The 27,692-nt window shown below is 36.5% G+C and overlaps 1 protein-coding gene across 1 annotated transcript in view; it reads right to left on the bottom strand.

Moving 5' to 3' along the window:
* Positions 1-7,388: 7,388 nt before the first annotated feature.
* Positions 7,389-27,692, bottom strand: part of ARHGAP15 (Rho GTPase activating protein 15) — a 149,225-nt gene continuing 128,921 nt past the window's right edge. Inside the window, 2 exon segments of the mRNA NM_001131603.1 lie at positions 7,389-9,790; positions 17,068-17,155. Of these exon segments, the coding sequence (NP_001125075.1) occupies positions 9,758-9,790; positions 17,068-17,155 (121 nt within the window). The 3' untranslated portion in view covers positions 7,389-9,757.

Here is a 27,692-nt window from a genome sequence, read left to right as displayed (position 1 = left end):
TCTAGTTCCTAATTTCATCCAGTCTTGTCCCTCATTTCCTGAGTTGTCCAAGAATAAGAATTTCACATTTCCTTCTACTTTCTCCCCCTCAAATAGATTGTGTCCTTCAGCCTCTAACCATGTTCATCACCCCTTTTTTAAAAAGAAGAAGAAGAAAAGCAAGCATCAACTCCACACCCTCACTTTTTCTCAATCTCACTTATTTCCTTTCCATTATTGCCAGATTTGTCCTTCTCCTCAATTCATGTTCTCTGTTTGCTCAGACTCCATTCTCTTCTTCAACACTGCAGTCTGATGTTTACTTCCTTCTTTGACTTTTCTAAAATGTCTTAACCATTAAGGTCAACAAAAACAATCTGATGCCTTGTTTCCCATTTGCATCTGACTTGAACTCTGCACTCTTAGATTCTGTTGACCCTTCTCCTTAGAGTGCTCTTGTTTCTTGGCCATGGAAGCATTTCACCTTTTATACTCTTCCCTTTCAGTTTCTTCCACTGAGTCCTCTTCCTCTTCCCACTTTCTAAATGTTGGTAACCCCAGGTTTAGCGTTCTAGGCCCTCATCATTTCTCCTCACTCATGTGATTCCTATGGGTCTTGGTCTTGCCCCTAGTCTTGTCCCATCACCTGCCATATGTTGACCCCCTCAATGGGTGCCTCTGGCCCCCAGCTCCCTCTGATGTGTCAGAATTATATTTTCTACATTACCATGAGAGTGTAGCACAGACACCTCAGTGAAATCATTATCTTCTTCTCCTACCTGCCTCCTTTTCTCTATTGCTTGTCTTGCTTAATAATCCCTTCACTCACTTCACCTGAAAGTTTCTTAACTCCCTCCTTTCTTTCACCATCCATAATCAAAAGGCACAAAGTCTCGAATTCCGGAATTAGTTCCTTTTTCTCCATCTCATGACCTTAACCTCAGTAGAGTTCTTATTTTCTCTCACAAGAATTCTTCTACCTCTTGCCTCTGTGGCCAGTCAAAAACCCTTGCAATTCATTCTCTGTATTTTGACCTTTTTTCCTTCTAAGACACAAATCTCACATTGTTTATTATGGGAAATTTATCTACGGGATAGTGTCCAAATCCCTTGGTAAGGTATACGAGCTCCTTTCTGTCCTCCTCCAACCATCCCTCTCGGTTCTATGCATTCTCCCATTCTTCTCCACACCAGCTACGCTACAACCGTGGCAGTTTCCAAAATGCAATGTGTTTTCACAACGCCAGACATTTGGGATTTGAGTATGCATTCATTCTTTTCATCTGAAATACATTTATCTCTCTCTTCAGTCTACCCTGCTTGCCTACCATCTGCCGTAATCTTGCTCATTTTCATGACACAACTTAAAAAAATAAAAATATCCACAGGGAGAATTTTCCCTCTGCAGGTAGTCTCTCACTCCTTCCATCATTTCCCCTACTTTGAAACATACTGTGTTACAACTCTTGTTAGTCACACATTGCTACTACTTTTTGGTGTGTTTTTTTCCCCTAGCTATCCGGTAAGAGAATGGGTTTGTCTTATGGTTCTTTATTTTTCCAGAATCTAGCAAAGTGGCCCCAAATAAGTGTTCAACAGATATTTGTGAACTATTGAAATAATTGAGGAACTGGATAGAGAATGACAATGGAAAATAGCTGGATTGATTCCAATGCATTAACAAATAAAAATAAATAATACATCTCAGAATGACAGTTTACAAAGTGAGAAGTACATATGGGATAATATTTCCATTTTATACCGACTTTAAGTAAGAACTGATCATATGATACAATCAAGCTAATAGAGATTTGGGGTGAATTCAAAAGTATGACAGATAAAAAAACAAAGTTATTAAGTAATAATAAATATATTCGCTTTAAAAAGAGAAAACTAGAATAAGTAGCTGGAGGATTGTGTAAAAATGGTCCTAATAAGTAGTTCATTTTCACAAAGCTACAGCAGAAAGACCTATGCCTGAAGAGCAGTTTTAGGGAATAGAGATTATTAGAAGAAAAAATTCTCAGTATTCAAATGTTAAATATTGGAATAAGTAGTTCAGAAAAGTTGTAGAATTTATTTGGAAGACAATCAAGAAGCCTGTAATTAAAGAATCCTTTAATAGAAAACATATTTCTGATTCTACAGCTATGAAACACAAGAAAAAGTCAGCTAATGAACAGCATGATGCCAATGGATCATATTCTACATCATTATAAAAATACACTTTTTAAAAAATGACTAAATATGAATTTAAATCTAAGAATGTACACACCGTATCTCTTCTGGGGTAAACTTAAAATAGAAATGACTGATTTTTAAAATATTTAAATAGAATTATTTAAGAGTTACTGCTTTTGGACAATAAAACATAAAAGCCTCTTTTTCAGAGGAATGTGAAGTCATTAAAAATTGACCCTAGGTCTCTTGCACTTCTGATTTTTATTATTCTCCTCGTCTATCTTCACCATTTCCCAATAATAGCTAACAGAGTATTTTCTCTGTAATACTTTTTTCTCTGACTTAGATTAAACCTGTGGGATTAAGTTTCCCATTTTTCTTTATAGGATATTTGGGGTCCATAGTCTTTTAATGTATATTAAGAAAATATCAAGGGCCAGATGCTCTTTAGCTTGATGATAGCTTCCACGATGAAGATTGGGCACAAACGCAGGCCACAAATCATTTGGCCGCACAGCTTCTTACCCTTATTACTAGATGTGGTTCAAAAAGAGAGAGACAAAGCTCAGATTTTATGAAATAGGTTATTAGCGCCATTTTTTATTTTGGATTAATTGCTATTCCAGAATATAGACTCAGATTGTCCTTATCATTTTGAAACACGAAACACAAAATCTGTTTAGAGGAATTAAGTTTTATCACATAACTGGTTTTGATTCTGGAAAATCGTTCATGGAGGAGGATAAAACTCATTTATATATTCTCATTTGGGCAAAATGATTTAGGAAAGAGGGCTGAATGGATACCTGATCTTATTAATGTCTAAAGTATGGCCCCTGTCAACATAAAAGAGGATACTTTGATTATAAGATGTGGGTTTTATGTATATGAATATAAATGATGTTAATAATAACAGAAATTGTTTCTACAGTGAAATTTCTCAGTATATTACATGACCAAATCAAACCACATTTTCAGAAAAATAAACCTTTGTTAGTGATTGTGGGCACTAGAATGTTATGTGCTTTTTGTTTGTTTTTGAGGAGAAAGTATTCTACACTTTTCAAGAAATGAGCACCTATTGTATTTGCTTCCGAATCAAAATCTTGCTGGAATAAATATAATGATTATATTTCTCAACTGATATAGTTTTACATTTACATTAAAAAGGTAATTTATTTCTGCAAGGTGAATAGCTTGGGTACACTTTTGATGTCTCAGGTGCCTCCTCAGAGTTTCCTCTTAGACTGTCATCCACTCAGTCAACCTCAGCTGTGCCTGTAGATGACCAGCCCTGCCTGGGATATGCAGTCCACCTCTTGAGAATGACCAGTCACCTTCTTGGAATACCAGACCTTCCCCCCAGGCTGCCAGATTATAGAAGGGCCTTTGGCTCCTTCCACCACTTCCTACTTTAGATGAAATGCCACTTTGCAGGAGTGGGACCTGGCTTTCTGAGTAGCCTCCCATGGCTGAGGCAGGTCCAACTGATGCAGGCAAGTGAAGACTCTGGGTGGTGAACTTTAACCAAAAGTGCAGGAAATGGGAAAAGTGCAGGAAATGGGAAGAAATATGGGAGATAAATTCCTTTTCCTTCTTCTGCTCCCTTCCTCCCACAGATTGCTTTAAGCTTTTACCAGTGTACTTGCAGCCCTTTTTCTCTCTGTCTCTTTGAAGCTCATTGTAGTGGGGAGCCAACACGGTAACATCCCTGTACCACTGCCCATCATTTCTGGCCTGACTTGCTTTTCACTTCACTCTCTTGTCCTGGATTTGTACCTCCCAGATAAAGCCCAGCTCTTAATTCAGGCTTTGTCTCCCAGAAAACCAGGATTGAGACAACTGATGTTGCTCTCGCTGTGGCAGAGGTGAATTGTTCTCCACCAAAATGTGTGCTGTGCTCCCTCTTCAAGTGCCTTGAGTTGTCACTGGGAAGCAGCTTGCCAGCTGAAGACTTTATTCCCAGCCCCATTTGCATCAGAATGTGGCCAATTATTTATGCTTACCACTGGAATGTGAGCAAAAAGACTTCTAGGCACATGCAGATCTTTCCTTCATTCTCCCTTTACCCTTCCCTCATCTGCCACTACTCCTAACCACTATACTCTATTGCTTCATGTAGTTATAACGACAACGATAAATACAATTAAGATTTATTATGTTTGCTCTGTGTGAGGCACATTGCATCAATTTTCTCACATGTAGTTCTATGAGATAGTCACCCTTGTTAATCTCATATTGCAGTTGAGATAGCCAAGAAATATGTGAAAATAAATTTATTATTAATATTTGAAAATAAACTAGAGCAGCAAGTAAAATATGAGGCTAGGATTCCTAACCCAGGTGATCTGACTTGAAAGCCCCTGTTTCTACCTAATGTGATACTGTTTCTCAGAGCATTTCAATTTAGTAGTGAATTTTTAAGAAAGACTATACATATACTCTATAAATTAAAAAATGCACTGTGGGGTAAAAGCTCATTTTATCTTAGAGAAATGCAAGCTCCAAAACAGATGCATTTCACTGACCAAAATGATAAACCACAGAGAGACAAGCTTCATAATTAAAATAGTTTTCTGAGAGAGCCTAAGGTGAGGTTTATTGAGGGACAGTAAGCTCTGATCCATTTATAAAGAATCCTGTCAATTTCATGGATTTTTGTGGTTATTAAAAATTATGTAAGATACAGAATTTATTATAGTTAATGGGCAAAGCTGGAAAAAAACATAACCAGAGAACATGGCTTCATTTATAGCAATATCGATCACTTGATTTTTTTCCTTCCAAAGTTTACATTAATAAAACACTGAACTTTAATTTCCTTTTTTTCTCCTCTGTATTTCCATCTCTACCCATTATCCTCCAGATTTTCAACTGTAACTTGTTTTTTCTAATCATTAAATGTATGATGAGGCCATATGATCGTGCAATCTACAGCTATACTAACATACTGCATCAATGATAACCATGCTGATGTGGCAAGAGTACTACTATTATGAGAATTAAATGATTAAACAGAGATTTTAAAATGCCTTCATTAGTCTAAGGCTGATAGATCTTTTGTTTGCCCCTCCATTTTTTCATGATCTTCTTAAGCAGGGGTCTGAATAAGGGCTCACTACTCACTCTACAAAGATAAAATCATTCCATATTCATTTTGCACGGAATACTCAATAATTCATGAATAGCTTTCTGATTAAAACTATTTTCATCTTTTTGCTAAATCACATCATTTTCCCTCCATAAATAAGTTCATTTTGTTGTTAAAGTCATACTACAGTGAATGAGCATTAGATATATTGCATTATTTAATTAATGTGTGTGTTCATTACTCTTATTGAAAGTAAACAATATTTTTTAAAAGTAAACAAATTATTTCTTATTTTATTTTATTTTTTTTTTTAGAGACAGAGTCTCATTCTATTGCCTAGGCTGTAGTGCAGTGACTTAATCATAGCTCACTGCAGCCTCAAACACCTGGATTCAAGTGATCTTCCTGCTTCGGCCTCACACGTAGCTGGACTTACAGGTGCATGACAACCATGTATGGCTTTTTTTTTTTTTTTTTTTTTTTTTTTTGAGACAGAGTCTCACTCTATCACCCAGGCTGGAGGGCAGTGATGGGATCTTGGCTCACTGCAACCACCACCTCCTGGGTTCAAGCAATTTTTGTGCCTCAGCCTCCTAAGTAGCTCAGGTTACAGGTGTGCGCCACCACACCCAACTAATTTTTGTGTTTTTAGTAGAGATGGGGTTTCTCCATGTTGGACAGGCTAGTCTCAAACTCCTGACCTCAGGTGATCCACCTGCCTTGGGCTCCCAAAGTACTGGGATTATAGGCGTGGGCCACTGCACCCAACTAATCTTTTAAAATAACTTTTGTAGAGACAGGGTCTCGATATGTGGGCCAGGCTGAAAACAAATTATTTTAATGAAGCCTTTTATGTTGCCCAGTTTTGCTATCAAGGTTATGGCTGAATGAGTGGTTTGGAAAAGTTAATAGTTCATTAAATGCCTTGGAAAAGTTTTCTGTTATTAAAAGTAAAATTTTTATAAAGTCAAACTCGTAGAAGCAGAGAGTAGAATAGTACTTACCAGGGCCTGGGGGTTTGGGGGAAGGATATGGGGAGATGTTGCTCAAAGAGTACAAAATTCTATTAGACTAGAATAATAAATTCTAGAGATCCATTGTACAGCATGGTAACTATAATTAATAACATCCTATATACTTAAAAATCACTGATTATATTTTAAATGTCTTCATTACACACAAAAAATTAGGTAATGGAAATGTTAGTAGCTTGATTTAATCATTCCACAATGTATACATGCATCAAAAGATCACATTGTACGTTTTAAAAATACAATTTTTTTCTTCCACATTTAGGTTCGGGGTACATGTGCAGGATGTGCAGGTTTGTTACATAGTTAAACGTGTGCCATGGTGGTTTGCTGCATAGATCATCCCATTACCAAGGTATTAAGCCCAGCATCTATTAGCTATTCTTCCTGATGCTCTCCCTCTCCCCACCACCCACCTCCAACAGGCCCCAGTATTTGTTGTTCCCCACACTCTATCCATGTGTTCTCATCATTCAGCTCCCACTTATAAGTGTGTTTTTCTGTTCCTGTGTTAGTTTGCTAAGGATAATGATTTCCACTCCATCCATGTCCCTGCAAAGGTCATGATCTCATTCCTTTTTATAGCTGCACAGTATTCCATGGTCTATATGTACCACATTTTCTTTATCCAGTCTATCATTGATAGGCATTTAGGTTGATTCCATGTCTTTGCTATTGTAAACAGTGCTGCAATGAACATACACGTGCATGTATCTTTATAATAGAATGATTGATATTCTTTTGGGTATATGCTCAGTAATGGGATTGCTGGGTCAAATAATATTTCTGCCTCTAGGTCTTTGAGGAATCACCACAGTGTCTTCCACAATGATTAAACTAATTTACACTCCCATCAACAGTGTAAAAGTGTTCCTTTTTCTCTGCAACCTCGCCAGCACCTGTTGTTTTTTGGCTTTTTAATAATCACCATTCTGACTGGTGTGAGATGGTATCTCATTGTGGTTTTGATTTACAATTATCTAATGATCAGTGATGTTGAGCTTTTTTTCATATGTTTTTTGGCTACATGTATGTCTTCTTTTGAGAAGTATCTGTTCATGTCCTTTGCCTACTTTTTAATGGGGTTGTTTGTTTTTTCTTGTACATTTGTTTAAGTTCCTTATAGACTCTGGATATTAGAACTTTGTCAGATGAATAGATTGCAAAAATTGTCTCCCATTCTGAAAGTTGTCTGTTCACTCTGATGATAGTTACTTTGCTGTGCGGAAGCTCTTTAGTTTAATTAGACCCCATTTGTCACTATTTGCTTTTATTGCAATTGCTTTTGGCATTTTCATCATAAAATCTTTGTCTGTGCCTATGTCCTGAATGGTATTGCCTAGATTTCATTCTAGGGTTTTTATGGTTTATTTAATAAATGGTGCTGGGGGAACTGGCTAACCGTATGCAGAAAATTGAAACTGGACCCCTTCCTTACACCATATACAAAAATTAACTCAAGATGGATTAAAGACTTAAATGTAAAACCCAAAAATATAATTTTTAAAAAGTAAAAATTGCCAGTTGTTGGCTCTGATTAAAAATACATATTAGTACAATGTAAAATAAAAAACACAAGAGTAACAAAAAAGTCCCTTACACAACCAACATATAGGCTTTCTATTGAATATACTGGCTTTAGAACCACACAGTTTTAGGGGGAAAATATTGCCTAAAATGTTTACAATGTTTTTGAATTTATATCAAAAGTGACACTAAATTTTCTGAGCAGTATGTGATGAATATAATAGAAACGGTGGCTCTCATCCACCCAATTGATAAGAATGAGTTCCACAGCATCTGATTGTTAGTAGAAAGACTTTACACAATGCATTTGTTTAAGTAGGGTGTGTCACCAAACAGATATTCTGGAGTCAGATGAAAGCATCAGTAGGTTTGCAACGGGTGCTCACTGAGATGGTGACACACCTAGTTCTTGGGACAGCACGATTTTAGCTCTCCTTAGATGGATAGCTCTGCTTGTTCTCTTTGCACTAGAACTTCTTTAGAAATGACCATACTGTTGGAGGTCAGAGACATATGAGAATATAAAAATATTTTGTCAGTGAAAAGATGTCCTGTGATTTACTAAATGCATTGAGCCAAAATGATGACAAACAGCCGTTTTACAATTTTCTCTGTCGTAAGAGCTCAGGCCTTATTGCTCACATCTATTTGCATAAATTTTTAGAACATGTCTCTCAGATAATTTGCCAAGTCCTGCATGTGTTTTTAAGTTATATATATACAAAATTAAGAGAGACTTAATTTTATAGACAACTGATATATATATATCAATTCCCTAAACATGTCTCTGAAAACTCTGAGTCTCTCTTAATTTGAGAATATTTCATATTGGTTACAAAAACTCCACATTACCTACAGAATGAAATGATCTCTTCTCCCAATCTTGTTCAAAGTCTTTCATAAACCGGTTCCACACTGACTTTCTAACCAAATTACACTGTTTGCTGTTCCACAATGCTGTTCCTCAACTTAGTTTGAAGCTATTCCTCACTCCCAGGCAACTTAGAGAAGAAACACAAAATAGTCTGGACTAGGAAATATTCACTCTAGGCCTCAGGGAACCCCCATTAAAACATTTCAAGAACAGTGACTAGTACACAGTGCATGGAAGAAGGCAAGAGATCAATATACATCTGTAAAATAAACAAAAAAAAAAGAATTTTCTATATTTCACTACTAATTACTCTCTTATTAGTACATAAAATATCTTTTGCCCCTTTTTACATCAAAATCCTATTTATCCTTCAGAAATGTGGGCAAATGTCACTTCCTCCATGAATATATTTCAAGTCCTGTCCAAATGGAAGCAATCACACTCTTCTCTTGAGTTATCATAAAACGACCCCATGTCTCTGTTCATGTCATTTTAGGACAACTACCAACATCCATTTCTTCACCATACTCAATCTAAGGCCATACTTTCTATTTGTTTCAGTCTGGTTCATTTTTTATCTTTCAGAACACCTATCATAGTGACTTAAACATAAGAGATACTTAATAATATTTGATATAATAATATCAAACAGTAATATTTGAACAAAAGGAGAGATACCTAAGCTGAACATTACTTGCAACAATAGTTTCTCTGGAAAAAGACTACCTATAGCTAAATCTATGGTTCCACAGCATGTTGTCTAATATTTTTTAACACTTTAGTCATGGTTTTATTATAATAAACCTATATAAAATTATGTCTCTTTTACCATATTGTGAGTACTTTAAGAGCAGGGATCATATACTATTCATTTGAATATCTCTGTTGCCCCTAAGGTAAAAACAAAGCAAAACAAAAAGAAAAAAATTATGTGACATCTGGTAGGAGTTGTTAACTATTGATAGAATAAATGAATGGATGTTCTAAATTGCAGAGTTTCTTCTCTATGATGCGATCCATCAAATGGGTTTTGTTTAACCAAAAATGGAGATTTGCCAAATCCCATGCACATGGTCAGGTGCGTCCTGAACACATCAAGCAGAAGCTCTGAAATCACAAAGTACAGCAGGTACTTAGGAGTCAAGCTGCAAATGAAATGCTAGAGTCAATTGAAATACTTCACTGATACTAAAATAGGAAAGTGTATCTGAAAAATACAAGGAGTGTGAGTCAAGGCCTGAGAAGATAAATCAAACAGACAACTCCTGATTCTCTAGTACTTCTTTAGTACCAGATGAAACAAACACTAGTGTGGGTGCTTTTGAGGAAAAAGTTTTCACTTCTGCAGTAAATGAGATGAAGATCCTTGAAGAATGAGCATCCTCTCTTGCTTTGGCCCTACAACAGGCCTGGCTCTTTTAAGACACATACCACTGACTAGTACTGCTGTTCAGTATATGTTTGTTAAAACAATAGCCATGACAGATTATTCCAGAATGAAGACACCTGGAGAACGCTAACACAACTTATTAAAAATTTGTCACTCACAGCAAATCTCAGGCCATGATACTCTTCTCAATCCTTTTCTTTTACCCTATCTTCAAACCAAAACAAAACTTCATTTCTCCTTGTTGTGCACAGACTCTGCCCATTCTCGGTTTTATACCATTGTTCATGTTTTTTACCCCCCTGCACTCCCTCCCTACAAATCTCCACATATTCAAATTATAACTGTCCTACAAGGCCCAATTCAAATCTTTCACAGATGTGAGCTCGCCTTCTTCAAAATCTCAGTGGAAAAAAAAAACAAAAAACCAATTCTACTATGTTTCTTATTTCATCTCACCCTATTTTTTGGCAGAGATTTTATAAGGCAAAGACTATATCTTGATTATATCTCTATGCCTTATATGTAGCCCTAACGAGCAAGCTGTTCATTGTAGAATTTCAATACATATTCTTATGAAGTCTTTTCCCACCAAGATTTATATAAATAGCACAAACTTGATTAACCAAATGCATACTTAAGTTAAAGTGAGGTAGATTGTAATGAGAAGCTATGTTTTTGGATCAGCTCTCCCACTGAAAACAATAAAAATGCTGGATAAAAGATTTCTTTTTAAAATTACCCCTTAAAAGAATCGAAAGTCTGAAAAGACAGTGGGACTGCCACCGTAAATATTTTTTAGGGGTGGGAATATGAATTCAGTGAGGGAAGCTGAATATCAAAGTAACACAACTGCATTTTTCCTGAGGTCATTTGTTTATGCTACACATTTGAGCTTTGGTCAATCAAACCCAGAATAATGGAGCAGGGTCCTGGCCAAAGTGTTATAAAGAATAAGGGAGAACAAATATTAAACTTGTAGCCTTTCTCCAAACCGAAGGAAATATAAAGAAGACTGTTTTGGTAGATGAGCAATGTAAAATAAGAAAATAAGAAAAAGTGAGGCACAATCTTGTCTCTGAGAAGTGGCAGGATAGTTACAGCCCTCCTATTATGCAGACATAATTGGAGAGTTTTATACTGTTAATTTAGATTGAGATAGTCAGTCTCTGGGAATGTCCCAAACCTCTTGAGAAAAATCTAAAATACTCTGGAGTAGGACACATTTATCCTAGGCCTCAGAGTGCCTCCCATGATAATATTTCAAGAACAATGATTAGCACACAGTCAAAGATAACCAGACACACAAGAAAACAAAGCAACGTGAGTAAGAACCAGCAGAAACATACTGACACAAATTTAGATGTTAGAATCACAAAGTACAGATTATAAAACAACTATGCCTCCTAGGTATAACAAAATAAAATAGAGTCTTAAAAAATACCTGCAGGAAAAAATTAACTCTAACAATATACATAGTACATTTTTAAAAGAAACAAACTTCAAGAAATAAAAATTACAATAATTGAAATTAAGGAGAATGAAGAACTGGAAGATACCTAAAGAGAAATTATTTGCAATGCAGCTCAGAAAGACAAAAATATAAGAAAAATGAGAGTGTAAAGCCATTTAGAGAATACAGTGAGAAATTTAACATGGGTTTAACTGAAGGTTTAGAAGGAAATGAGAGAGGGAATGTAAAAGGGGCCACATTTGAAAAGATAGCCATTGGGCCTGGTGCAGTGGCTGACACCTGTAATCCCAGCACTTTGGGAGGCTGAGGCAGGCAGATCACTTGAGGTCAGGAATTCAAGACCAGCCTGGCCAACATAGTGAAACCCTATCTCTACTAAATATACCAAAATTAGCCAGGCGTGGTGGTGCTTGTCTGTAATCCCAGCTACTCTGGAGGCTGAGGCTGAGAATTCTTGAACATGGGAGGCAGAGGTTGTAGTGAGCCAAGATCATGCCACTGCATCTAGCCTAGGTGACAGAGTGAGACTTTGTCTCAAAAAAAAAAGATAGCTATTGGAAATTTTCTGAAATATATTAATGACAGCAATCAATAATTTTAAGAAGCATAACAATCCAGGCAGGAAAATAAAAAGAAACTGACATCTGTACACATCATGTTGAAACTAGAAAAACAAAGGTAATGAGAAAAATATTATGAGCAATCAGAAAATATCAGTTGTATTAACAGGTGATTTGATTGTAAGAATGGATGACAGAGACAGTGTAATGATATTTTTGACATGCTGACTGAAAATGACTACCAACTAAAAATTCTATATTCAAAGAGAATATATATTTCTAGGATGAGGGAGAAATAGAGGTTTCATTCAAGTAAGCAGACTATGAGATAGAGTGTCCCTGCAAGACCCTTAGCACAGGAATTTCTCAGAATATATTTCAAGCAGAAGTAAAAGTGATCCTAGAAAGCAAGTTCAAGGTTCATGGAGAAATAAATAGCAAAGAATGTGGCAAATATTAGGTAAATATAAACAAACATTGACTCCATAAAAGAGAATAATAATGTCTGGTGGTATTAAAAAAATTAAAACACCAGACGGTAATAACATATACATTGAGAAAGGGATAAATTGTTTAAAAATATTCCAAGGTAATATCTTAGTAGAAGGTAAAGGGTCTCACACTAGCTTTTTTCGTTGATAAGTGCTAATGCTGTAATCCTAGGCTAACTATACTAACAGAGCAGAAACAAAGTGTATCCTCCCAAACTAGTAGAGAAAAGAAAAAAATAGAACGATAAAATATTAAAGGACAGAAAAAGCAAGAAACACTTAGTGAAAGAAGCAAGAAACAAAAGAAACATACACTAGGATTCCATTTATATGAATTAAAAAACACCTAAATTATATTTTTAAGGTATATAGCTATAGGTTTGAAAATAATGAAAGGCAATGAAATAATGACTAAAACGCAGGTTCGTGGCTAACTCCAGAGAAGGGAAGAGGCTATGATGACAAAGGGACAACTGATAGGGACTGGGGCTTCTAAAGGGCTGGCAGGGTCTGTAACTCGTCCTGGGTAGTGCTTTTGTAAGTGATTGATTGATACCTATTAAAAATACACATAGATGTTTTATACATTTTACTTAAAATGGTTTCTGCATTATTTTATAATATTTTAAAGATTTTAAGTGAGTTATAAATAAAAATACATTAAAAATATGAGAATATGAACACCATCCTTTCCTTCATAATTCAGGAAATCTGGATCTAGGGACATGAGTGGTTTTCCTCCTCAATGGAGGAGAGCCAGTCCCAATCCACCTGCCCTGATGAGCAAAAGAGAGAGTATGTTAGGCAAATAAAGGGGACAGTTTTCTTTTTGATAAAGGGTGTCTTTTATTCTGATAATTTTATCCTTTCTATGTTTTGGATTGGGTATTTTATAATGTCCTTTCTGTTATAAAATGCTGATGATAGTAGGTGGTCAGTTAACGATTTAATGTCCTTTTCATAAAACAAGAACAGAATAGTCATTCTTCCTTCTCCTTTACTAACTCACTGAGGAACCTATGAATCTCTATGAAAATAAGCAAAGTGATTCTGTGCTTATCTGCACAGTAAGGCTGCTTTTGATAAAAATGTGACTTGGATATTGTTATGGATTGAATGTTTGTGTTACTCTAAAATTCCTATGTTGAAACCTTAAACCCCAGTGTGATGCCATTAGGAGGTAGGGCCTTTGGAAGGTAATTAGATCATAAAGGTGGAGCCCTCATGAATGGGATTAGTGGCCTTATGTGAAAAGACATGAACGTCTGCTCTCTCACTTTCTGCCCTCTGCCATGTGAGGATACAGTGAGAAGACAGGACAGATGAAAACGAGGAAGCAGGACCTCAGCAGACACCAGATCCACCTGTGCCTCGATCGTGGACTTCCCAGCCTCCAAAACTGGGAGAAATAAATGTGTGTGGTTTAAGCCAACCAGCCTTTGGTACTTTGATGTAGCAGTCCTAACTGAGTAAGACATATGAACTGGAAGAACTTCAGTGAGAAAGGAAAGTAGCTAAACACAGAATGTGGAGTCAGGCACAATACTTTGTAACATGCTGTATTAAATGTGAAAACAGTAAGGGTAAGAGCCAAAGGAAGAAGATGGGGGCACCGGGAAACTTCGTATGGACATTCAGGAGGTTAACATCTAGAGCCCTAAATGGATGGATGGCTTTATTTTCAGTATTAGTCATTGCTCTGAGACAGCATTTTATGCTACTTCTGGATACTTTCTTTTGGAGGTCATGCATGATGGAGTTTCTTGAATTAGTATATTCTCTCTTCTATAAATGTCTGAATCAGGTCAAGTACAAAACTAATGTAATAATATAATTATACTCTATATTGTGTACTATAGAATATGCTATATTTCTGTATTTAATAGCATATGATACAATAAAGCACAGTAATTTTTTTGGTCATTATGTACTTGTTTTTACTAATTAATTTCAATCCTTACTAATTCTGTTGGCAGGTATCACTATGCCCATTTCACAGGTAATGATTCTGAAGCTCAAAGAAGTGAGTAATGTTATCAGCTAATAAGTGGTGTAAAAAAAAAAAAAAAAAAAAAAAAAAAAAGGAATTACATCCCCTAGAGTCCAACTTCAAAACCGCTCTGGCAGGTTTTGTTGCCTTGTCTCACTGCTACATTAACACTTAAAGATCATTTGTATAAGGACTAAAATACCATTTATTCTTTTAAATCACATTCTGCACTCACTCAGGCAGCTTGTCTTGACCCCTAGGAGGAAAGGGCAGACTTTTTTCCAGAAGCACAATGAGCAACACCAGAACAAGTCTAAGGGGGTGCAAGAGAAATTCAGAAACTTGAGCATAAATCTCTTTCAAAATGAAACCACAGCATCTTTAATCAAGGCCTGGCAATAGTTGTATCGTTTCTCTAAGACTGGAACTGGTAAATGTGGGCTATCCCACTAGGCCTTTAATACTGGGTTAGAAATGGATCCAAGAAGTTGACTAGCAAGTCAATTCATGCAGCACAAACATGAATCTGTAATTCTCTTACCCATTACCACAAAACACAGTTAGTTCCTGCCCTGAATCGACTTTGAAGACAATGAGTGCCTGGTAGAAACCATAAGAGCATTAAAAATGGGGCCAGAAGTAATAAATAAGGACTGCCAGGAAAATGTTAACAAATATCTTCTACAAGTCAAGTCTATTGTCAATTTAAAACAGTTCTGAAGGTTGAACGAGAGGCATGCAATTAGTGAGCTAACTTGCAAGGTTTGCCTGCAATCAAAAAGGGAGTTTTCTTTCACCTGTATAAAAATATATATAATTATATCTCATGGTATAAAGAGATTCAAATAATAAAAATAAACCAAATGCTTTAAAATATGGAATCTTATCTCTCCCATTATCCCACACATTTGCATAAACTCTCCTCCCAATGGAATTCTTCTCACTCAGCAGGGGAAGATCATCTTTTCAGCAGCCAAACTCAGCAAGGCTAGCGACTTTCCTCCCCTCCTGACTTCCCCCATAGAGCTCATTCAAAGGGCAAACAAAGGACCTGCAAGTGGATGGTAGCTGTTTTGTGCCTGGCCCTTAGGGGTACTTTATTTTCCTTAAAAAGATGATCTCAACCTTACTGTATCCAAAAATAAAAACAAAATAAAACCCTAAAACAAATTTCTGAGGCAGTTTCAATTAAAAATACAAAGAACTGAGATATATTTTTAATTTATTCATAATTAGTTTACAGATCGGACAGCACTGAGACTCCAAAATCAGCAAGCCATTTGGGGATAAAGGCTACTGCGGTTATCAGAAGCAAGCCAAATGCTACCTTTTGTTCTTACTAAAATCTTCTTTTAAGAAAAATCTCCTAGCAAATGATTTTCTATTTTCTATTTAAAGAGGATTACATAGCAAACACAACTAGTGGCTGGAGAGCAAAGAACTTCCCATCGTTTTATTACCTGCCAAATATAAATTAGTTAATTGTGGGTGACTCCTGCCAGGCGACCCCTTTCCTTGTCATCCATCAGGCCGATGGGCTGTGGCAGGTTAGTTCCTGCCCGGAGTCCTTCCTAATCAGGAGGCTGTCAGATATGTTGCCTGCGCACTGTCTCCTACATCTTGTGGCAGCTCTTGTGTTTGGGCAGCAAGGTTTTGAGCTTGAATTGCCCCAGTAACTGGCTCCGAATTGCTCTTACTTACTATCACTGTCAAATCTTTGTAGGCATATGTGAGGCCCTCCTCCAGGTACAAGGAAGAAACCCTACAAATTTCACTTTGTAATAAGTACAGGATACAGAAATTGTGTTAGCTCCATTAGATGGAGTCATAGAAATATTCAAAAAGGTTAGCTGGATATAGTGAATGTCACAGTTAGACTAAGATAAAAAATCACTTGGCTAATTTAGAGTGTTTCCTCATTGGTAATATCCTATATTAAGGTGCCATTTATAAACAGTTTATTATTATTTATTAATGTCTGAAGCACTTTATAGCATGCTAGATATCAACTTAAACTCATGTATTAAAGATGCACATACATGGTTTAATAGATTTACGTCTTATAATATTCTTTAAAACAGTTTCCCATAGTATCATCCGTTAAGCATTTATTACTAATGCATTTTATAACATATTTATAATACATTATTTGAGCAAGTAGCTGCATTTAGTGATCATTTCATAAATAAGAAAAAGGCATTTATAAATGGCACCTTAATTTAAAGTGTTACCTTCGCATTACTACATAGCTGCTCACCATACATCTCATTTTGTGATTATTCTCCAAATGCACCACTTAATAAAACAGACACTGAGTTCTATTTTCCCTTCATCTGATTAAAAGTTTATTGAGTCATTTTCTCCATCTGTTTTCAGATGTTGGTAGCTTGGAGGTTTTAGTGTGATTTCTGATAAAACCAAATTTTTAATTCTACAATATTTCTGAAAAGATATTTAACAATAGAAACAGAGAATTACTTACCATATTGGACAGAGCCTGTTGCTTGGATTCCTTGTAAAATTCAATTTTTCGACTAGAAAGAACAATCCAGGAAGTAGACCAGTTTTTCCTTAGGAAAAAAAATTAAAAAGGAAAGAAAGCATTATCAGTTGAAGAAATCATTTATAGATACAGTATGAGCAACATTTGGAATGAGTAGAGACCATCTTTATTTTTAACAGTCTTCCTAAAAGTCTCCTCTTTATTAAAATCTATAGGTGGTATGGAATTTGGGTAATAATAAAGACATTCTGGAATTATTTAAAAGCATAGCATTTATAGTAAGAGTTTCTTAATTTATAGATCCTCCTAAAATCTTTTTCAACTACCAAAAATCCATTTTTTGTGTATTCATGTGCATCCTTCCCATAAAAAGTTTATGTTTTTACAGCAAACCAAAAATAGCAAAGTAAAAATAGCAATCAGAACCTATTCCTTCCTTCATTGTTTCTTCTCTTCATTGGTTTAGTGTATTTCAGTCTTAAAAACTAACCAGCCTCATGTGTCATTGCTTAATTCAAAATATTTTCATAATGTTGAATCTTACTAGAAATCAAAGAAATGCAAATAAAAATAGTGACATGCTTTTTCCCTCTTTGTACATCAAATTGTCAAGGAATAAAAGAACTAACATCTGATAACATCTAGGGATAGTCACGGTGTAGGAAATAGATTCTCTCATACACTATTGGTGGGAATGCAGACTGTTGCTTCCTTTCTGGAGTGCAATTTGAAAATGTGCTTTTTAAAAATCCCTAAAAATGTGTATATCTTTTGGCTAAACATGTCCATTCCCTATGAATTTAAATTTATTCTAGAGAAATAGTCTCACAAGTTGCCGAGTCTGTGCATAGAAATTAATTGCATCATTACTTGTTAATTCCACACATAAAATATAAAAAAAGATTGGTTAAATAAATTGCATATAATAGGTCCATATAATGGAATAATGAACCCTATGCTGTAGAAGAATACTGATGTGGGAAGGTTTTAATGCAGACCATAATACACGTAGTTTATAATCGTGCTGTGCTATTTACCTAGGACTTTCTTCACCCATACACTCCTTCTGATTATTAATTCCATTAATTAGAAGTCAAAACATTGCTTTGTCATATGTGCCTTCCATGACTTCCTCTCATAACACTTACGATAAATTTAAAAATATTTTTCATGAATTTCACCTCTATCCTCCATTAAGAAATGAGCCTCGAGATGGTAGAAATCAGTTCATCTTTACAAAGGTATCCACAATGCTTAGCATGGTGCCTTGGACAGAATAGACACAAAATACATATGTATTGAGTCAATGACTGAACTTTGGCCTGGAAAAAAATTCTTGATACGACAGTAATTAAATCAAGTGGCAAAATCGCGGCTTTTGAGTCTCCTTTGTATTTCTCGGTGTTTAGCAAGTTTTCTGCATTGAACACATATTGCTTCTGTAGTAGAATATATATATGTTCATGTCATGAAGGCACTCTTTTATAGATAGTAAAGATAATAAGGAGATTAATATACATAAGTTTCTACCCATTAGAGCATATTGCTGCAGTTTGCTTCAGCTTAACATTCACTTCAAAATAGTTGAATTCATTTTACAAAAGTGATTTTTTTTTAAGTTTATGGAAAGACTTTATTCAGGTCAATAGAAAACCACACCAAAATATTTTTTAAATGACTATTGAAGATCTTTGTGTAATTTATTTCCACTTGTCTTTTAGAAACTAAGAGCTTGATTGAAAGGACAGCTTTGATTCAGTAAGGTTAATATTTACAAAAAGAATTAGGTTGCTCTTATACGCCTGGAGCTTTCTTAATGATACACCATTGTGTTAAAAAAGAACAGAATAAGCAGACACACAAGAAGCACAATGTGTATTTTTCAACTTCCAAATACAAACACTGTGTTCTTGGACCCACTTCTCTTTAAATGAAGAGTCTCAATTTTTCAATTAAATGATGAAAAGATGAAAAAACAAAACCCAGGAAGAAAACCACACAGACGTTTCCTTCTGCCCTAGTGCCCATTTCTCCTTTTAGGTACCAGCAGCAGCAGAGTGAATTGAAGCAGCAATAGCCTTCTCTTCATTCAGGTAATAATAATAGATGACCCCCAAACAGGAAAAAGAGAAACATTATTAGAAGTCTATTCTGCGCATCTTTTAACACCACCCTTATTTTGACCATATGTGGTCAGGGAGTACAGAACACCCTCACACACGAAGAATCCATATTTAACCTACCTATTATATTTCCCACTATATATTTCATATTCTCACAAGGAGATACTATACCTTATTTGCATCCTTTCTATAGTAAGTCCTGGATAAATGGCTCTGATTTGAATCGGTTTCAGATGTTGATCATTTATAGAACTTGTTGGCAAAACTCTCCCCATCCTTAAACTTGGAAATGGAACTGGTTAGAGCTGAAGTTGCATGAAACGCAATTATCTCATTGTTCTTTATAAGGACTTTGAACTGCTGTGAACTGTGTCCCTGTTAGGTGAATTGGATGAAAAAACTGAAGAGGGTAAGAACTGCAGGTCTCGAAACCTTAGCAACATGACTTGCTCTGACACCTTATGTACGGTGCTACTTTGTTTTGAATTTATAAACTATAAACACTGTCTTTATCTTCTCTGAATAAAAGTGAAAGCTTTTCCATGGGCTCAATGTTATTGCTTGAAAAGAATTTCATTTCAAAATGAAGAATAATAATGCTGCTGACAACCTTTTAGATGTCCTCTTTCATCTCAATTTTTTCCCATGATTTGTTTTAAAATAATAATTAGCATAAATTATTTAGAATACCTAGCATAAATCTGATCATCTAGTTTATGCTTAACTTCATACACAAAAATGATGAAAGTACTAACATCTCTATTTACTAATATGGAAAATGAGGCTTAAAGGGTAACTTAAGGCCTTACACTTAGATTTAAAGTTAAACCCAGTTTCTCTAGCTCCAAAACCTATAATCTGTTCATTACTTTGTGCTGTCTGGTTTTTTTTTGTTTGTTTGTTTGTTTGTTTTTTTGAGACGGAGTCTCGCTGTGTCGCCCAGGCTGGGGTGCAGTGGTGCAATCTCCGCTCACTGAAATCTCCGCCTCCTGGGTTCACGCCATTCTCCTGCCTCAGCCTCGCCAGTAGCTGGGACTACAGGCGCCCGCCACCACGCCCGGTTAATTTTTTGTACTTTTAGTAGAGATGGGGTTTCACTGTGTTAGCCAGGATGGTCTCGATCTCCTGACCTCGTGATCCGCCTGCCTCGGCCTCCCAAAGTGCTGGGATTACAGGAGTGAGCCACCGTGCCCAGCCACTATCTGTTTTTTATAATCCAAATTTTTTTATTTACTTTTTAGGGCCTCAATACACATTTTTTTGAATAACCGAAAGACATGAGTTTACACCTATCTGCCAGTGAAAAACAGAATTGAGTACAGAATTTGCAAAGCCCAGTGTGGAATAAAAATGCACCATTCCGTGTCCAAAAATTATGAAGAATTTTAAGACAGTAACATTCTAGCATTAAATCAAGGGCAGAGTCTTTCCGAGCATGGGGCCCTGGACGCACACTGGTTAAGCCAGTCCTAACTACATTATGACTTTACAACAATGGCCAAAGAATAATTTCTTTTTTATATACTGTCTTTTTTTTTAAAAAAACTATACTTTAAGTTCTGGGGTACATGTGCAGAACGTGCAGTTTTGTTACATAGGTATACACGTGCCATGGTGGTTTGCTGTACTCATCAACTTATCATCTACATTAGGTATTTCTCCTAATGCTATTCCACCCCCAGACCCCCACCCCACAACAGTCCTCAGTGTGTGATATTCCCCTCCCTGTGTCCATGTGTTGTCATTGTTCAACTCCCACTTATGAGTGAGAATATGCGGTGTTTGGTTTTCTGTCCTTGGGTTAGTTTGCTGAGAATGATGGTTTCCAGCTTCTTCCATGTCCCTGCAAAGGACATGAACTCATCCTTTTTTCATGGCTACATGGTATTCCATGGTGTATGTGTGCCACATTTTCTTTATCCAGTCTATCACTGACGGACATTTGGGTTGGTTCCAAGTCTTTGCTATAGTGAATAGTGCCATAATAAACATATGTGTGCATGTGTCTTTATAGCAGAATGATTTACAATTCTTTGGGTATACACCCAGGATTAAGCAGTTCTACCTTAGTTAAGGATATTTTCAAAGTCGGATTTCAATGTAGTTTTGGTTGAAATCCTCAAATTATAGAAACTAGTGTGCATAGTGTGAGACAAGATATCAGCTATCCAGGCTCTGTTATTAACTACTTTACCTGATCCTTATTAGAAAGACTGAGCAAACACCCACCACTCCCAAGCTCTCTTCCCTTAGAAGTTGCACTGATTCAAAGGAATAAGATGATGTACCATTTGACTCCTCATTAGAAGCCAGAAACAGGTGTGTGTTCCTAACTGGGTGGCACCTCTGTCTCTTTCCTGCCAGGGAATATTCTGGTGTGTGATTAGTAGACTCATCTGCACTTAGTAAAGAACATAAACCCAGAAAGGGAGTCAGAAGCCTGCAGTCTAGGAGTAGCTGAGGGTTTACCTAGTGAGAACAACTTTTCACTATGGCTTAGGTCTGAACCTTCCTCTCTGATCAAAGTACTCTAGAAACTTGACCATTATCTTTATAATATCTGTCCGGTCTATTGCCCATTCTGACATGTCTGACCCATTGTGTTGCCCATAGCTCTTAGCATATCAGGGGAATAGCTTTTTCACCCAATTACTTTAATGTGGTGACTCTCTTGTAAGGCATTGTCAGCTCTGGAGTGTGCAAAGGATCACTTGGCAAGGTTTTACCTTGACTCAAGGATTTGATATTTTCTATATGCAACCAAATCACTATATATGAGCCTTATTCAATATATTAGGTGACATTTCAGGAAGTGGGTAACTCATACAAGCTTAAAAGCCTTAGCCAGGATAGGTGTGTCCAGCAGTTTCTGATGAAACTTTGCAAATAAACTATTTTCTAGGATAAACACAGTTTTCACACTAGGAAGTCCCTCTATGCCCCAAGCTCCCACAAAGAAGTAGAAACCACCTCTATCCTCTTAGAGCATTTCCAGTACTGGGCATACTGTTTGACATTTAGTAGGTGATTATTAAAGATTTTTTGAGTAAAAGAGTATATGGCCTTTCACATTTCAGGAGGGTCACACATCTAGATTTTTTCTGCTCTGTGTTTGCTGTTCTTCATTAACAAGGACTAAAAAATTTCTTTTCCTTTCTCTGTTTCTTAGTTTCCTAGTACTTTAATATGGTATTCTTAGCATTATTTTTTCTTAACTATATCGAACACTTCTGATACAGGACATTTTTTCCTAATTTATGCTTCTAGTGTCCAATATCTGAGCTTTCCCCAGAGGGCTTCCCACCCTGAGCTTGCACTGGCTTCTGCTCTGTTCCAGGTATGCCACCTGGCATTTTATATGCACTATGTAATTTAATTACTAAGCTGGTCACATGTCTCCATTAAACATTTACCACGTGCCAAACACAATTCTAAGGGCTGAATAGAGATGGAAAAATAAGACATTCCTCAAAAATTTTACTTCTAACTACAGGAAGATGGACAATAAACATGGAAACCAAGTCTTCTGAATGAGTCTAGGATACCCCCACATTACAGAAGAGAAAACTGAAGCCCAGTAAGGTTGCATCCTAACCAAGGGAAAACAAGCCATAAAGATGGGATTCAGGCCCCTGCTCACTCCAATGTCTCCATGGTCTCTCAGCAGGTGGCATGCAGCTCTCTCTGTAGTCACTCTGAGCATGCCAGTTGAGAGCCTCATGAGAGGAGCTAAGAGGGGGAGATAAGGAACAGTTGTCAGAGAAGTACTAGAATCTCTTTCTCTTTGGAGCAAAGCCACATCTTAGCCTGACCTGGGCTGTCCTGCAATGCTGAACTGCAAGCCCTTAATCCCTGTCTTCCATCCCTATCATGATGGTCAGCAGGCAAATTCACCCATTGACCAATCAGTGCCTCCACATTTCATCATAACTTTGAGAGCATAGTTTTCTATTTTTTCCACAGAGAGACAAAAATTAAGGTGTTGGATAGACTAAAGGGGTAACTAAGACACACAGCTCAGGAAATATCTAACTTTAGTAAGACAGTCCAAAGTGCCAAGAGTAAGGGAGACAGCCATCAGTTTCCACAGGAATTTACAGTTAACAATTAGGTAAGGGTTTGATCCTAGTGATTCCATGCAGGAGACAAATCCTGGGGCAAGAAATGCAAGTGTTGGGCCAGGTGCAGTGGCTCACACCTATAATCCCAGCACTTTGGGAGGCTGAGGCAGGTTGATCACTTGAGGTCAGGAGTTTGAGACCAACCTGGTCAACATGGCGAAACCCAGTATACTAAAAATACAAAATTAGATGGGCATGGTGGTGGGTGCCTGTAATCCCAGCTACTTGGGAGGCTGAGGCAGGAGAATCAATTGAACCCAAGAGGCAGAGGCTGCAGTGAGCCAAGATCGTGCCACTACACTCCAGCCTGGGTGACGGAGTGAGACTCAGTCTCAAAACAAAACAAAACAAAAAAAGAAATGCAGGTATTTATCTTATCTTTTGACATACAAAACAAATTACATCTAAGGGGAAAAGGGGTGCTAACTACAATTGGGAAGTAGGGAGAACTAAATTTTTATGAGGGCATTTATGTACCATTTATGCAATTGGTGGGACATTTTATCCAAGTGAAACACTTCATAAAACTTTCCTAAAGCAAATCCTGAATTGTGAAGTTGGAAAAATGCAAAAAAACTAGCAGACAAATAGAAGTACAAAAACAAAATCAAAGCCCAAACAACAACAACAACAAAACACCCCAAAAACAAAAACAAAAACAAAAACAAAAACTCAACAAAGCCATCAGCTTGGCATTCTACAAAATGGACACCGGATGGCAGCACATAATAACAGCAACTTTGATTGTAACAGCTTATCTGGAAAATGCTTGAGGAAAATGGCTCTTACAATATTCATTACCGTTATAAGAATCTGTTAGCTTAAACTCCGGGTTTGACACATTCATTTGCCCTAAACACCAAAAGCTTTATATCCTACGCTTACCTTTCTTTTGCCTTCTTTAGGTAATGACAGAGTGGCAAACCAAAAAGTCAGAAGAAAATATATGTGAGTTTCCTTGACAAATTTCAGCTTCTCTTATTTGGGCCATCTGCCTTTGTTACCTAACTTGGTCATGCTGGATTTGACTTGATTCCACACCAGTGATGGGAGTGAAAGTAATTTATTCTAGTGTCCCTGATTGATTTACTGCAAAATCACTCAGACACTGTTAAATGTACAGACTCATTCTCAAACTGGTTGGTCTAGGAACTTACTTCTTCTGTCTCATATTCTAAGCATCTTGTAATTTATGACTGCTAAAAGGTGGGTCAAAAAGACACTGAGGTGTAAAAATACCCGTCTCTGTCAGTATTGTAAGAAAATGAAGAAAGATAGATTCAGCCTGGAAGAATTTATTGTGATACTGAGCAGAAAGTACTAAAGAAAAAATATGATGATGTTAGGAGCACACCTTAGTCTCACATTCCAAAGAAAGTCCATCCTGAATAACAATTGTTAAAACAAACAAACAAAAACCCAGCTGGAGGCCTAGTAGCTGTGGGCCCTAGGATGAAAGCAGGCACTAGTAGACGTAACCACTGCACAATCTTTTTTCTGCATTTCATTTCATAGCCATCTTCTGGCCATATTTTCACCCCCAAGTATATCTTTCTATGTCCATCTAAGGAGAGAAGAGTGTGACTCTATATTGTGGTAAGATGCACAGAGCCACACAGGAGCTGATGGCAGGAAGACCTAGATGCCAAGGGAGAAGAAAGTTTGTGGTGTTGAAACTTCATAAACATACAGTCAGGTGTCTTTTGTAAATGTAAGCATTGAAAATAACTTTTTACTAAGGTGACATAGAGTTTCAGAGAAGCCAGGGTTACTTACAGGTTTGGGGACAGAATTCCCCAAATGAAGAAATTCCTATGCTTCATCAGAAAATCTGAGGCATAGTTTCAGTGTTTACAATTAAAAATTAAAGTGAATGCTGAATGTATTCTGCTTTCAAGCCTGTCAGTGTATCATTGGGGAAATGTGTATAACCTCGTTTCAAAATAAGGCTAAAGTATGGCCTCTTATGAATGTCAAATATAGCCAATAATTTATCTTTCCTTTTACCATCTCCTGCTTATATTCAGAGATAAGTTAAATTTTCTTTGAGAGAAAGAGAAAATACATTAAAGAGACAAATAAAGACACATAAAAAAGAAGAGAAAGAAGGAAAATAAGAAGACAATACAAGGTATGATGATCTATTATGGATTTACAAGTAGAAAACTTGATAGAAATTAATAAAATAATACTTATTAAGTGACAATTGAAGCACCTGGTACTGTTGATGGCATGAAATAAGAGGACCTCTTTTGTTCATTAGTCTCAAATAGCTTAAAGCAAGAGAGATAAAGCAAACGTGTTTCAAGCAGAGGTCAGGGCTAAATTCTGTGACACTAACTATATATAAAATAAGATTTGGGAGAAATAAGAGGTTAATACTGTTGACTGAGTTTCTCCATTTATACAATAGGAAGCAATAATAGAGTCTATATTGTAGTATCATTTAAGTATTACTGATAAGAATTCAGCCAAGTGCTTGACAAAGTAAGCGTCTATTAATATTGCTTATTAATTCATTAAAATTTATAAAAGATATAAAGGTCCTTGATAAATGAAATGAAGGCTATCAAATTTTACATAAGAAGCATAAATTATAGTATGCTATATTATTTATTAGTTATTAAACTATCAATGGGATAAAAACTACATAATTTTTCAAGGTTATGACTAAACTGACCATTTTTGTTGCTAGTGATAAAAGCATATACACTCCTTGGGTAAGCAATATGGCAATGCATACTAAGATTCATTTAAAATGGTCATGTGATTTGATCAAGTAATGCAGGCTTAGCATTTGTCTTTAGATAACATAAAAGAAGGCTGGGTGCTATGGCTCACGCCTGTAATCCCAACACATTGTGAGGCCAAGGTGGGTGGATCTATTGAGCCCAGGGGTTCCAGACCATTCTGAGCAACATGGTGAGACCCAGGTCTCTACTAAAGATACAAAAAAAATAGCTGGGCCTGGTGGTGTGTACCTGTGGTCCCAGCTACTCATTTATCCCCGCATAAGGTGGGTGGATGGGTGGGGGTGGAGGAGGCTGGCACCACTGCACTCCAGCCTGGGTGACAGAGTGAGATCCTGTCTCAAAAAACAGACAAAAATATAAAAGAAAAATTGATGAGCAATAGGAGAATTATTGCAATGATAACTTTTAATACAAATAATTTAATATAAATATAAAACCAGACTCAACTTAAAAATCAAGTGAAAAAAGAGGTAGGGATGATTTGGCATATTATAGCCTATCAACATAATGGGATTATCATGTTCTTAAACATGGTGATTACATATATAATGTTCAATTTGTAAAGTATTTACAATGAAAACAAAACAAGCCCCATAAACTTGGAGGGGATATGTACAACATGTAAAATTGACAAAGCATTATTATCCCAAATATATTATGAGTTTCCTCAAATTATTGAATAAAAAAGCAGGAAACTCAATAGAAAATAGTCAAAGTTTATGAATAGACTCAGAATGCAGAATCTGAATGTCTCTAAACAGCTAAAGTTCCTCAACTTCAATACTTATCAGTGAAACACAAATAAAAGCAACATTAAGGTAATGTTCTATGGATAATTAGATTGGATGATGCTACGTGCTGATAAAACTGTGGAAAGTAGAATCCCTTCTGTATTGCCCATTGAACTGGTGTGAATTGGTGCACTCATTCAGGAGAAAGTGTGGCAACAGTAGTCAGTAGATTTACAAATGTGTGCGACTTACCACTGAGCAATCCTGTACTCCTGGAAATATTCCCCTGAGAAAACTCCTAACAAGTACAAAGGAAACATATATGTGTGATTTATTGAAATGTTGTTTGGAATGAAAGGAGTTGGAGGCAACTTATATGTCCACACCTGGGAGACTGGATAAGTAAAAATTCTTGCTTCACTTAATGATGAGGATATATTCTGAGAAGTGTGTCATTAGGTGATTGTGTCACTGTGCAAACATCACAGAGTGTACTTATACAAATCTACATGGTAAAGCCTACCACATGCTAGGCTATATGACATAGCCTATTGCTCCTAGGCTACAAACCTGTACAGCATGTTGCTGTACTGAATACTGTAGGCAATTGTAACACAATGGTAAGTATTTGTGTATCTAAACACATCTAACCATAGAGAAGGTACAGTAGGCATCAGTTTTATAATCTTATGGGACCACAGCTGTATATGCTGTCCATCACTGATCAAAATGCCACCATGTGGCACATGACTATACATAAACGATGGCAAAGTGGCCAGCAATTGGAAGAAATGAGCTAGATTTAAAGACGTTCATGCACTGCATAAAAACGTTTTAATCCACAATGGACGACATATAGATAGTAGTCCTATGAGA

This window comes from Pongo abelii, chromosome 11 (genome assembly GCF_028885655.2).
Source record: "Pongo abelii isolate AG06213 chromosome 11, NHGRI_mPonAbe1-v2.0_pri, whole genome shotgun sequence".
Lineage (NCBI taxonomy): Eukaryota > Metazoa > Chordata > Mammalia > Primates > Hominidae > Pongo > Pongo abelii.
This window is presented reverse-complemented; position numbering and strand designations above follow the sequence as displayed.